Below are 12,716 nucleotides of genomic sequence, written 5' to 3' on the forward strand. Positions count from 1 at the left end.
TTTTATGTCAGGACATGGAGGCAAGGATTATGGTAGTTTAAAGCTTATCCACCACCAGAGCTGCTATGGAGGAGACTCTCGAAGGTTGAGTCCGAGGACTAGTCTGCTGTGTTCATAATATCCTCCAAGCGAGCTCCCAAGTCAAAGGCTTTTGAGGCCATTGCTCCTCAGACAGAGTGTGCTCCAAATTTATTGGTATCAATACCCGCTTCCTGTATTATCCATTTCAACCCATCTAGCGATGGTTGGAGATGAAACTGCTCGAAAAGGCTTCCAAATGGCAATTCACAATTGCCTCTCTCTGTGCCGAGTTCCTGAATCATGGTCTTGTAGGCCTTAATACATGGTACCACACAATTTGGGTGAGTCTAGAAAGGCTGGGTACAAGATCAACCTCAAGTGATGTTTCGTCCATTGAGCTACGTAAAAAGTAACTTCATCAGGAGTAAATGTGTGTCCTACGATGTTTAAGGCTCCGACATCTGAAACTCGCCTACAAGATATCAAGCACAACAGAATGGCTAGCTTAGAAGACAACTGTTTGAGGGAGAGATATCTGTTACTTGGCCATGAGTACAGCAGGTGTGGGATCTTATTCACGTCCCAGAGAGTGGAGTACCTGGGGTCTGGTGGAAGAGAATCTAATGTCGTTAAGCAATTATTTTAACCCGGGAAAGCTCCCCCACCGGCATATCCCACGATTACTGTGTGACCTGCTGATATCGCCACTTGAAACAAGTTGACAGACATGTAAGCTAAGCCTTCTCACGTATGGAAGCTAGGAAATTCAAGATGTGAACAACGTCTGCCCCCACGGGACCAAGTCTTCTCTGCAGGCACCAACCCACTCAACGGGCTCTGGCTGATCGATTACTCTAGGCTTTACCGACAGCCTATGCTTGCAAGAAGAGTTCTTCAGCGTCTTTCGAAAGGCCCGGGACTTGCCATTGAGACCGGTAATCCTCCGTGCCATAAGCTGGAGGTTGCCATTCATCACCAGGTCATAGGATTTAACAGAGGGGTCACTCAGGAGATGAGAACTATGATGCAGACAGATTGGAGAAGGCCAGGAATGTTTCATCAGAACTGGAAACCATACTTGTGACTTCCACATCGGAGTGATCACTACCAGATCCACCCCTTGACTGCGCACCAGAGTTTTCAAACTCATGATCATCACGAAGGTGGAAAAACGCATATTCCTGCTTGGTTGACCAATCCTGGAGAAAAGTGTTAGTCGCCATTGGCCCCGGCCTCCAGGTGAAGTACCAGGGAAGCAAACAAGTTGATCGAGAAAGGACCCCACAGGGCGGACAAGGCCCAAAACAGTGCTAGGAGCAGTCGCCACTCTAGTCTCGAAGCGGTCAATACTACCATTCTGCCACCTGACTGGCAGATCCCGGAAGGAGTTCTGTTGTAATCGAAATATGATACCCAAGGCAATACTTCCAAAAGGACTTGGCAAGATCCGAGAGGGCCTTTAATCGTGTACCTCCCAGGTGGTTGATACAGCAGACGGCTGCCACACTGTGCATCTTCAGAAGCACACAAGATTGTATTTGATGCCTGGTCCAACATCAGACTGCGAAGGACCGCACCATCAGTTCCAAACAGTTGATGTTGAGTGAACATTCCGCTACGGACCATCTGCCGCCAGTGAACATCCCACAGCATGCGCCTCACCCGGAGCCACTGGCATCCGACTCAATCACCAGATTCGGTTTTAAGTTGAAAATCATGCAATCGTCACATGCCTCCTTGTGTGCGAGCCACCATTCGATTTCTTCTCTGGCTTCCTCTGATAAAGGCACGTACTGTGAGGAAGAAAGACCGTTTTGAAGATGGGACACTTTTAGCAGCTAGAGGGCTTGAAAGTGAAGGGACCCCGGAAAGGAGGTCAGTAGGCCTACCACCCCAGCAATCTGGCATAAGGAGGTTTGTGTTTTGCTAATGTTCTTCTCACCTCGTGACAAATCTTGGCCATTTTTCTGGAAGGAAGATTCAGCATGGTCTCCACTAAGTCGAAGATTAACCAGACAAACGTGATGGTTTGGGAAGGGGAGAAACTCGATTTCTTCTGGTTGATCACGAATCCCAGACACTGAAGCAACATTACTGCCCTCCCTAGATGCCTTGACTGTGCGAGGGGGCATTGATCCAAGTTCAGCACGTCGTCTAGGTATATGATTATGCAGATCCCGGACGTTCGCAGGTGTTTTATCTTTGAGCAGCTTGGAGAAAACATCACAGTGCTAAAGAGAGACCGAAAGGAAGAGAGGTGAATTCGAACGTTTGGCCCTCCCATTGAAGATGAAGAAACTGGAAATGCAGTGGGAAAGGTCGGGACCGTGAGATATGCCTCCTTGAAATCCAGTCGTACCACCAGTCGTTGGAATGCAGGAGGTCGCAAAAGAGGTGGATGCCCTCCTTTTTGAAGTGACAGTAAAACAGCCACTCAATCGCCTGGAGATTGATCACCAGTTGCTGGCCAACATCTTGTTTCTGGACCAAGAACAGGTTGCTTAGAAAACCCAACAGATGTGGTCTTGCAGGGCAAACTGCCCATTTTGCTAAGAGTCCCTGTACCTCCCTTTGAACCAGTGCAGCGTCCTGACCAGCTAAAAGAAGGCGGTGGGGAGGGTACTGTTGGACGGGGGATCCATAGAATTCTACGTGGAATCTCTGAATGGTCTGAAGCACTCATGTGTCGGACATGAGAGTCCACCAATTTTCTATAAAACGTACCAATCGAACCCCCTAGCCGGTCGCAGATAATGCAGGAAAAACTCACAGTAGGAATAGTTGCTGGTGCCTCCACCTCAGGATCCCCTGTGGAAGCCTCATTGCTGGGACCGTCCTTTGGTGCGATAGAAGCTTCTGCAGCGTAAGGAGTCTTGCCATTGTCCTCTCTGGGAAGCTTGGCTATTACCAGGAGCAGAGAAAAACCAGCAGAGCGCCCCCTGCCATAGCTGGTCCCGTTGAAAACAAGCGTGTTGAAAATGTGGTTGACCTTTGATTTGTCCTTGTCCAGAGATTTGAATGTTGAAATAATTTCTTTAGCTCATTCACTAAAGGATCGCCAAAGAGACCACCTTGCGCCACCAGCCCTGCTTCTGATGTTGCCAGTTCCCCTAATTTTGGGTCTATCTTGATGAGAAAGGATCTACGCCTCTCAGTAGAGATGGCGCGGTTCGCCTTACCCAGGAGTATAATTGCTTGTTGTGCCCAACTAGAGAGCACTTCTGGGTGAATCAGGACCCGGCACACCTTTGCGTCCTCCGCCATGTCAAAGAGTTTTACCAAGGGACCAGTGACATGCAGGAGCTTCTTCTTGCATGACCGCCAGGAGCGGTCAATCTCCTTCTTAAGGTCCTTAATGTATTTGTCCAGAAAGGTGGCCATCCAGGAGTCAGGTGTGGTGGCAACTTTCCTGTCCAACGACGAGTGGGAGCATTCCGCCCAAAGACGGTTTCTGACCTCCTGATCCAAGGGCTTCCTAAGTCTGCTAGCTGCATATTTGGCCACCTTTTCACAGGTAGTCCACTTGGCAGCGAGGGAGTGTACCAGCTTTCAGGATCCATAAGGTCCAAGCGAGAACCTTGCGGTTCCTCGGGGACGGTATCTGGGTAAGTAGGGTTCTGGGACGATGGCCTCCAAGGCCGGTCGTGGTTGAGTCATCATCGGCCCTGTGTGCAAACCGTTGAGGTGGGGGGGCCTAGCGTGGTGTTCGGGAGTAGGAGGGGACAGGAGGTGGGGGTGGGACTGCATCACAGAACTGCTCTGTAATGGGGAAGTATACCATCTCCTCCTTGTCAAAATACTCACCAAAACTTTCCATGAGGTGTGCTTGACACACACAGATAATTAATGGAGTGACTAGTAGCAAAATCAGTGGCCACCCACCAGGTAAGAGGGGATTTGCAGTGGGGGCAGCAGACAACTACTGCAGTGTTATGCGAATGGGCAAGATTCAAGCCACAAAGGCCAGGCTCAGTACAGGCCTTGGAAAGCCTCTCAGGGAACCACAATTGGCCTAGACCCTGGCAGACACATTGCCTGCACTCACACAGGTGCGTTGTGCATGCCTTATAAAACATTACAAACAAGCATTTTCAATGCAACGGGTCTCGCATTTGCTCGAGTTAGAGCTATTAGCGGTGTATAGAAAAAAAATGCAGTGCGATCGCACTATGTAAAATGCAGCACGATCGCACTGAGTGGAAAATAAACAGATAAAGTAGTCCAGACCCCAGGCTCAAAACATCGAGCCTCATATGTTTCTAGTAGTTTAACGATGCTGTGTAGGTGGGCTAAACACCGGAAAGGCATGACGTATGCATGCCTTTCACAAATGAAAGCAAGCGAATTTTAAAAGTCAAGTCCACAAACCAATGTAAGTGACTGACGTGACAAGGCGTGGTCTGAAGCCCAAAGAGCGATTACTGAATGGACTGAGCGCTTTGCGCTCGCCCATAAAAAGGAGTTGCAGCCCCCCTTGAGTTCTTACCCTGTGGGGTGTTCTGGCTCCAGGCTGCAGAGGCCTTATGCTGCATACCGCCGCAGTTGAAGGCATCAGTATCAATTCTCTTTGAAACAGACGCGTGCTCTGATCCGTGGATCAAAGACACAGTGGAGTGTCTCCAAGGCAGATACGAGGGGCGTACACCCTATAGTGGTCAGAGGACCGCTGCGCGCCCAGGCCCCAAATACCTCAGGCAAGATGGGTTCTTGCTGAGGAAAACAACAGCAAAGGAGTGGCGAAGGGTTACCGCTGACAAGAAATAAAACGACATGCAAGCACCTCTTATTATTAAGAGGAAAGAAATCAGCGCACACGCATATAACAGTAAAGGGGACCGAAGTCCCAACACTTAATTGACACCAGCTGCGCGCAGCTAACAAAGAGGACGATGAAAGAGGGACAATACCCTTTAGAGACACTCAAGGAGCCTGGTTGGTTATAGACTTTTTTATTTGGAACTTCATTTTTTCCCTGTGGTTATGGAAAATGAAGTTTTTGTTGACATGTTAAAATGGCTGCTGTTAAAATTAAACGAAGAAGGATGGCATAACCCTTGCCTCCGGGTCCCGACATAGAAGTGAAACATTCACGATTTTTGGTTTATGTTTTGACAACAGATGGTGAACCTGAGGTGGAAGTCAAAATGAAGCTAATCTGAATAAGCTCTAGTGTGTTGTCTGATTTTAAGCATCTTGAACCGAAAGCTGCTACAAACCGGTAAGCGGCAGAGGCTGCTCAAAACCACAAAGAATGTCAGTCATTACAACTGTACATGTCAACATCTGTATTGCTAAAGAGGGAGCAATATTGCAGTCAATTGACAAACTTCAAACCAATTCTCATAGGAAAAGAAACACACCAATTGCAACACTGAAGAGAAAAATACTAACACTAGCATATACATAACCTTAAAAGCAAACACATTAAAACTGAACTAAATGTTCACTACTTGACCTGTGGTGCGACTCCATTAACCGCTGTTGAGGTGGCTGCAGTAATAACACCACCTGTGAGCCTAAGCATAGTGGTTCCACCTCTAGAAAGCACGTGAGGAGCTGCCGCCGACTTCAGTAAATTTTCTGATATTTTTGTAAGTGCTGTCTGCCCACCGGCACCCTGTAATATTAAACATAGCAGTTAATATAGCATTACAGCAACAGGAGAAGGTATTAGGGCTAAAATCACTTCTATAGTAAAAGAAAACATCCACCGATTCAATGTACTATTTTGTGATCTAAACAATACAGTGTTTGAGCACAGTAAATCAATCACAGATAATTTTAAAACAACAAGGAAAAAGGTGATTTACTTTAAAAGCCAAGTTACAGGAGGACAGTTAATAAGATAGAAGGTCAAGAAGGGGCTCAGCAGACAGAAGGGAAGACGTGGTTTAGATGCAAGATGTTGAAAAGACACAATAGACAAAAAGAAAAGATACAAGATGGAGGTGGTATTTAAAGAGAATAGTTGTGTAAGTAAGTGACCCGCTTTTTTTCTCTAGCACTGGATAAGGGCCACTCCATCTGTTTTGAAGTGCCCTGGGAGCCACAGGCTCCAGAACCCAGACTTTCTGCCCTGGCTGAAACTAAACCATTGCAGCCTTTTGGTCATATCACAACGTCTGGAGTTGTTGGATGGCCTCAAGGTTTTTGCTTGCCTTTTCCATGTACTCTGCCATCCTTGAGTGGAGGCCTAGTACATCGTCCACTAGATCTTGCTTAGGCTTATGGAGAGGTCTCTCCCAGCCTTCCTTCACAAATGCCAGTGGTCCCCTGACAGGATGGCCAAACAGAAGCTCACAGGGGGAAAACCCTACTCCCTTCTGTGGCACCTCTCTGTAGGCGAAAAGCAGGTAAGGCAAGAGGACAACCCATCTCCTTTTGAGTTTTTCAGGGAGCCCCATGATCATGCCCTTCAATTTCTTGTTAAACCTTTCTACAAGACCAATGGATTGTGGATGGTATGGTGTGGTGAACTTGTAGGTCACCCCACACTCATGCCACATATGCTTTAGGTAAGCTAACATGAAGTTGGTACCTCTATCAGAAACCACCTCCTAAGGAAATCCCACTCTGGTAAAAATAACTATGAGTGCTTTGGCTACAGGGCAGTAGTGGGCCTAAGGGGAATTGCCTCAGGGTACCTGGTAGCATGATCTACTACTACCAGTATATATTGGTTCTATGATGCTGTGGGAGTTTCAATTGGACCCACTATGTCCACTTCCACTCTCTCAAAGGGGACCCCCACCACTGGAAGTGGAAGGGGGGGGGGGGGCTTGGATGGCCACATGTCTTACCACTGGTTTAACAGCTGACACAGGAGCAGCAAAACTCCTTAACCTTCTGGGACATATTGGGCCAATAGAAATGGTTGACTAATCTCTTCCAAGTATTGTTTTTTCCAAAATTCCCAGCAAGGGGAATGTCATGGGCTAGGGTCAAAATGAACTCCCTAAACTCCTGAGGTACTACCACTCTCATAGTGTCCCCCCCAGGTTTGGGATCTCATGCCTCAGTGTAAAGAAGTCCATCTTACCAATAGACCCTGTGGGTTCCACTGACATTACCTTTTTCTTGCTCAGCTGCTTGCTGTCTTAGGCCTTCAAGAGTGGGACAAGTTTTTTGTCCTTGACACAGCTGTTCCCTTGAGGGTCCCCCTGGGCCTAATAGCTCTACCTGATAAGGCTCCAGCTCCATGGACTCAGTTCCCTCAGGGGATAGAACATCTTCCTGAGAAGAGAGGTTCTCTTTCTTGGGCTGTGCAGAAGCTGGTCCCTGAGTCTTCTTTCCTTTCCTCTTGGAAGGTTGGGCCATTATTCTAGACTCCAACACTTCTTTTTCACCCTGTGCTCTGCATTGTGCTCTAGTCTTGACACACACCAGTTCAGGGATGCCCAGCATGGCTGCATGGATCTTGAGCTCTACCTCAGCCCATGCTGAGGACTCCAGATCATTCCCTAGCAGACACTACTGGGAGAGGTTCACTCTCTGCCTCCTGATCCTCATCAGTAACCATCAATGTGGTTAGATCTGCCCTGTCATTGTAGAGTTTGAGGCGGTTAACAGAGATCACCCCCTTGGGTGCCATGCTAGTACCCAGGTCCACTAGGTAAGTGACCGGACTTCTTTTCTAGCACTGGGTAAGGACCACTCCATCTGTCCTGGAGTGCTCTGGGAGCCACAGGCTCCAGAACCCAGACTTTCTTCCCTGGCTGAAACTCAACCATAGCAGCCTTTTGCTCATACCACAACTTCTGGAGTTGTTGGCTGGCCTCAAGGGTTTTGCTTGCCTTTTGAATTGCAGAGGAGACTACCACCTGTTTCAGGCCAGTGACCCCTTCCCATTCTAAAGTTACCATTGCCATGGGATGGACTTTAGGTTGATTGTCAGCATTTGCGACTGGATATGTCTGTCCAGCCAGGTACTGTCTTGAGGAAACCAGTTTATCTGTCACCATGGTGACACTGGCACCTGTATCCCTCAGTCCTTCTAACCTACTCCCATTTATCAAGAGCTGTTGCCTGTATTTTTGCATGTTAGGCGGCCAGGCAGCATGTGTGGCTAAATACACCCCACCCTCTGCGACTTAAGTAGCTTCAGTGTGGGCACACTGTTGATCCCACCTTGAGACTGGCTATTCCAGTCCTAACTGGAGCAGTAGTTGTGGGACTTTTCTTGGGACAGGTCTTGTCTCCAGTTTGGTGTCCATGCTGTCTACAGTTGTGACGCCAGGCATTCTTGGGATCAAAGTTTTTACCCTTATACCCATTTATGGACTGTGAAGAGGCTTGGGGCCCACCCTCCTGAGCAGGTTTTTGGGGCCATGTAGAAGGCTCTTTACTTTTGTCCTTGGATGCCTCAACACCCTTCCCCTGGAGAGACTTTGTGACCCTTTTCTTTTGCTTGCCCCCATAGAAGTCTTGGTCACCCTAGTCTTGACCCAGTGGTCTGCCTTTTTTCACAATTCTTGGGGAGAAAAACAGGACCTAGGCCTACCAGATGTTGATGCAGTTTGTTACTGAAGCAATTACTTAATAGATGTTCTTTCATAAATAAACTATACAGCCCATCATAATCACTTACACCACTGCCAGTTATCCAACAATCTAGTGTTTTGACTGAGAAGTCAACAAAATCAATCCAGGTCTTGCTCGAGGATTTTTGAGCCCCCCTGAACCTAATCCTGTACTCATCAGTTGAGAATCCAAAGCCCTCAAATAAGGTAGCCTTCATGAGGTCATAAGATTCTGCATCTTTACCAGAGAGTGTGAGGAGTCTATCCCTACACTTTCCAGTGAACATTTCCCAAAGGAGAGCTCCCACTGAGATCTGCTTACTTTTCTGGTTGCACAAGCCCTCTCAAAAGCTGTGAACCATTTGGTGATGTCATCACCTTCTGCATATTTAGTTACAATGCCTTAGGGGATTTGTAGGATGTCAGTATTCTCTCTGACCCTAGTTAAGTTGCTGCCACCATTTATGGAAGTTAAATTATGTTCTTTTCTTTCCCTTTCTATGGCTAGGAGCTGCTTCTCCAGAGCCATTCTCTTGGGCATCCTTGCTAAAAGGATGTCCTCTTCATTGAGGCTGCCCTCAATGCTTACAGAGGTACTGGTCTCCCCTGTGAAAGAACCAGGCTCTCTGACTAGGATTTGAGGGGACAGGGTTCAAGGAACCCTGCCCTCCCTATTTAGGACAGGAGGGGGAGTTCATTCTCCTGTTCACTAATTTCCCCCATCTGAAGGCGCATCCTCCAAATCAGCTCCTGGAGCTTTGACTTGGTACGGTTGAACCCACTTTTTATCTGTTTTATTTTACAGAGATACATTAACTCTGACATCCCTAGATGCAGGTAAGGGGTGAGCTTAAGTTCCATCACCATCTCATCAGTTTGACATATTAGGACTCTAAAAGTTGGGATTACTTTTTAGGAAACTAAAAACTACTTCTAATACTTAAATCCTAACTTTTTAAAACATTTAAACTAAAAAAGAAATGCGAACAGGGACTTACACAAGGCCCTAGCACGACTTTCTAAAATGTAGAAAAATAGTCAAATTGCAAAAATCAATTTCTAATGAAATTTTTTGGAATTTTAGTTGTGTGATCAAGTATTGGCTGAGTAGTTCAGCAAATGCAAAGTCTTAGACCCTACCGCTGATCCACCAATGTAGGAAGTTGGCTCTGTATATACTATCTCAAAGTGAGAGATAGTGTGCACAGAGTCCAAAGGTTCCCCTTAGAGGTTGATAGTGGCAATAATAGATACTACTAATCCTCTATTTTGTGGTAGTGTGGTCGAGCAGTAGGCTTATCAGAGGGTAGCATTAAGCATTTGCTGTACACACACAGTCAATAAATGGTAAAACACACGCAAAGACTTAATTCCAGGCCAATAGGTTTTTATATAGAAAAATATTTTTTTCTTAATTTATTTTAGAACCACACGATTCAGAATTTAGGTAAGTACATAAATTGTAAGGTACTTGACACAAGTAAGTATGTAACTTTGAATTAACGGTCGCAAACAAGCACACAAAATACACCCTCAGCGGCACCGGGCGGCCGGGTGCAGTGTGTGAAGTAGGTGTTCGGATTCAGATAGGAATCAATGGAGAGACCCGGTGGTCACTCTGGCGATGCAGGGAGGGCTCAGGGGGGCTTCTCGGGTCAGCCACTGACTGGGGAAGGAGGTGGTGCGCCCGCTGGTCACTCCTGCACCAGCAGTTGGTTTCTCTCGGGCCTGGGGGCTGCGGAGCAGTGATCATTCCAGGCGTCGGGTTCCTTTGTTACTGGGCATTCGTGGCCAGGGGGAGCCTCTGGGTCCTGTCTGCAGGCGTCGCTGTGGGGGTGCAGGGAGTTCAATTCAGGGTGTCCACGTCGTTGGAGTCCCCTGGGGGTCCTCTCTGCAGTGTTGGTTCTTCTGGACACGAGCCGGGGGCGTGGGGTGCAGAGTGTTGGGGACTCACGTTTCCAGAGTGAGGCTGGAGTCCCTTTAAAGATGGTTTATTTGTTGTGGTTTAGACAGAGCCGCTGTCCACGTGAGTTTCTTGGTCCTTTGGGTGCAGATCAGCCCTCTGAGCCCTCAGAGGTCGCTGGTCTTGCTGGATGCGTCACTGTGCAGGTTCTTTGAGTCTGGAGACAGGCCAGTAGGGCTAGGGCCAAGTCAGTTGTCTCCGTCGTCTCTGCAGGGCTTTCAGGTCAGCAGTCCTCCTTCTTGTTTTAGGTTGCAGGAATCTGATTTCCTGGGTTCAGGGTCACCCCTAAATACTCAATTTAGGGGGGTGTTTAGGTCTGGGGGGCAGTAGCCAATGGCTACTGCCCTTGAGTGTGGCTACACCCTCTTTATGCCTCCTCCCTGTGTGGAGAGGGGCACATCCCTAATCCTATTGGGGGGTAATCCTCCAAAACAAGACAGAGGATTTCCTAAGGCAGGGGTCTCCTCAGCTCAGGACACCGTAGGGGCTGTCCTGACTGGAGGGTGACTCCTCCTTTTTCTCATTATCCACTCCGGGCTTGCTGCCAGAAGTTGGGGCTGTGTCCAGAGGGGCAGGCATCTCCACTAGCTGGAGTGCCCTGGGGCACTGTAATACCAGGCTTGAGCCTTTGAGGCTCACTGCCAGGTGTTACAGTTCCTGCAGGGGGGAGGTGTGAAGCACCTCAACCCAGTACAGGCTTTGTTCCTGGCCACAAAGTGACAAAGGTACTCACCCCATGTGGCCAGAAACCCGTCTGGATGTGGCAGGCTGGCAGAAACTGGTCAGCCTAGCACCAGTAGTTGGGCTGGTATACAGGGGGCATCTCTAAGATGCCCTCTGTGTGCATTTCTTAATAAATCCCACACTAGCATCAGTGTGGATTTCTTGTACTGAGAAGTTTGATACCAAACTTCCCAGTATTCAGTGTAGCCATTATGGAATTGTGGAGTTCGTGTTTGGCAAACTCCCAGACCATATACTCTTTATGGCTACCCTGCACTTACAATGTCTAAGGTTTTGCTTAGACACTGTAGGGGCATAGTGCTCATTCACATATGCCCTCACCTGTGGTATAGTGCACCCTGCCTTAGGGCTGTAAGGCCTACTAGAGGGGTGACTTACCTATGCCACAGGCAGTGTGAGGTTGGCATGGCACTCTGAGGGGAGTGCCATGTCGACTTAGTCATTTTCTCCCCACCAGCACATACAAGCTGTAAGGCAGTGTGCATGTGCTGAGTGAGCGGTCCCCAGGGTGGCATAATACATGCTGCAGCCCTTAGAGATCTCCCTGGCCACATGGCCCTTGGTACAAAGGGTACCATTTACAAGGGACTTATCTGTGTGCCAGGGCTGTGTCAATTGTTGAGACAAAGGTACAGTTTAGGGAAAGAACACTGATGCTGGGGCCTGGTTAGCAGGGACCCAGCATACTTTCAATCATAAGTAGTATCAACAAATGGCAATAAGTTAGGGGGTCATCATGCCATCAGAAGCATTTGTCTACATATGGTCTGACAAAGTTAAAGAAACCAACTGTAGTTTCTTATATTATTTGGTGGCTGGAGTTGAGCACACTTCTCTAAAATGTGCAGGGCCAGGCTCTTGCCCTCATTTGATAGCTCATATCCCAGGAACAATACACTGAGAAGGGTATTTTAGTTTTCCTAAAATTAAATTTGTAACCAAGGGCTGTGAATCCCAGAACAATCCTGTTAGAAATGGGGTCTCTATTTGGCAGTCGGTTTGCACCCTGTCCAAGTAGGGACCCTAACTCTAGTCAGAATAAGGGAGATACCCGCTCAGATAACCCCTGTTCAACTCTTTGGTAGCTTGGCACAAGCAGTCAGGCTTATCTCAGAAGCAATGTGTAAAGCACTTGCACATAACACACAGTAACACAGTGAAAACACTACAAAAGGACACCACACCAGTTCTAGAAAAATAGCAGAAAAATAGACAATATTTATCTATACAAAACAAGACCAAATACGATAAAAATCCAACATACAGCAACAAAAATATGAATTCTGCAAGATTTACTAAAAAATACAGTTCCTTGAAGTCGATAGCTCCACCGGCGTCGTGATCAACAAAACCAACAGTTCAGGCCGGCCGCGGCCCAGCTACAGTGTCGGGAACATCCGCAAACAGTACCTTTGGAATTGCAGGGCGTCGTGATTCCTCGCGCTGAGATCCGGAGATTGGTGTCGGTA

General features: G+C 47.7%; 1 protein-coding gene across 2 annotated transcripts in view; it reads right to left on the reverse strand.

Annotated features, from left to right (window-relative positions):
* The window catches only part of YEATS2 (YEATS domain containing 2), a 1,667,962-nt gene that overhangs the window by 683,738 nt on the left and 971,508 nt on the right, over positions 1-12,716 (reverse strand). For both annotated transcript variants that reach the window (XM_069213699.1, XM_069213698.1), the window contains one exon: positions 5,477-5,638. In XM_069213699.1, the coding sequence (XP_069069800.1) occupies positions 5,477-5,638 (162 nt within the window). The remainder of the gene's footprint in view (positions 1-5,476; positions 5,639-12,716) is intronic.

The sequence above is a fragment of the Pleurodeles waltl genome, chromosome 11, assembly GCF_031143425.1.
Source record: "Pleurodeles waltl isolate 20211129_DDA chromosome 11, aPleWal1.hap1.20221129, whole genome shotgun sequence".
Taxonomy (NCBI): Eukaryota; Metazoa; Chordata; class Amphibia; order Caudata; family Salamandridae; genus Pleurodeles; species Pleurodeles waltl.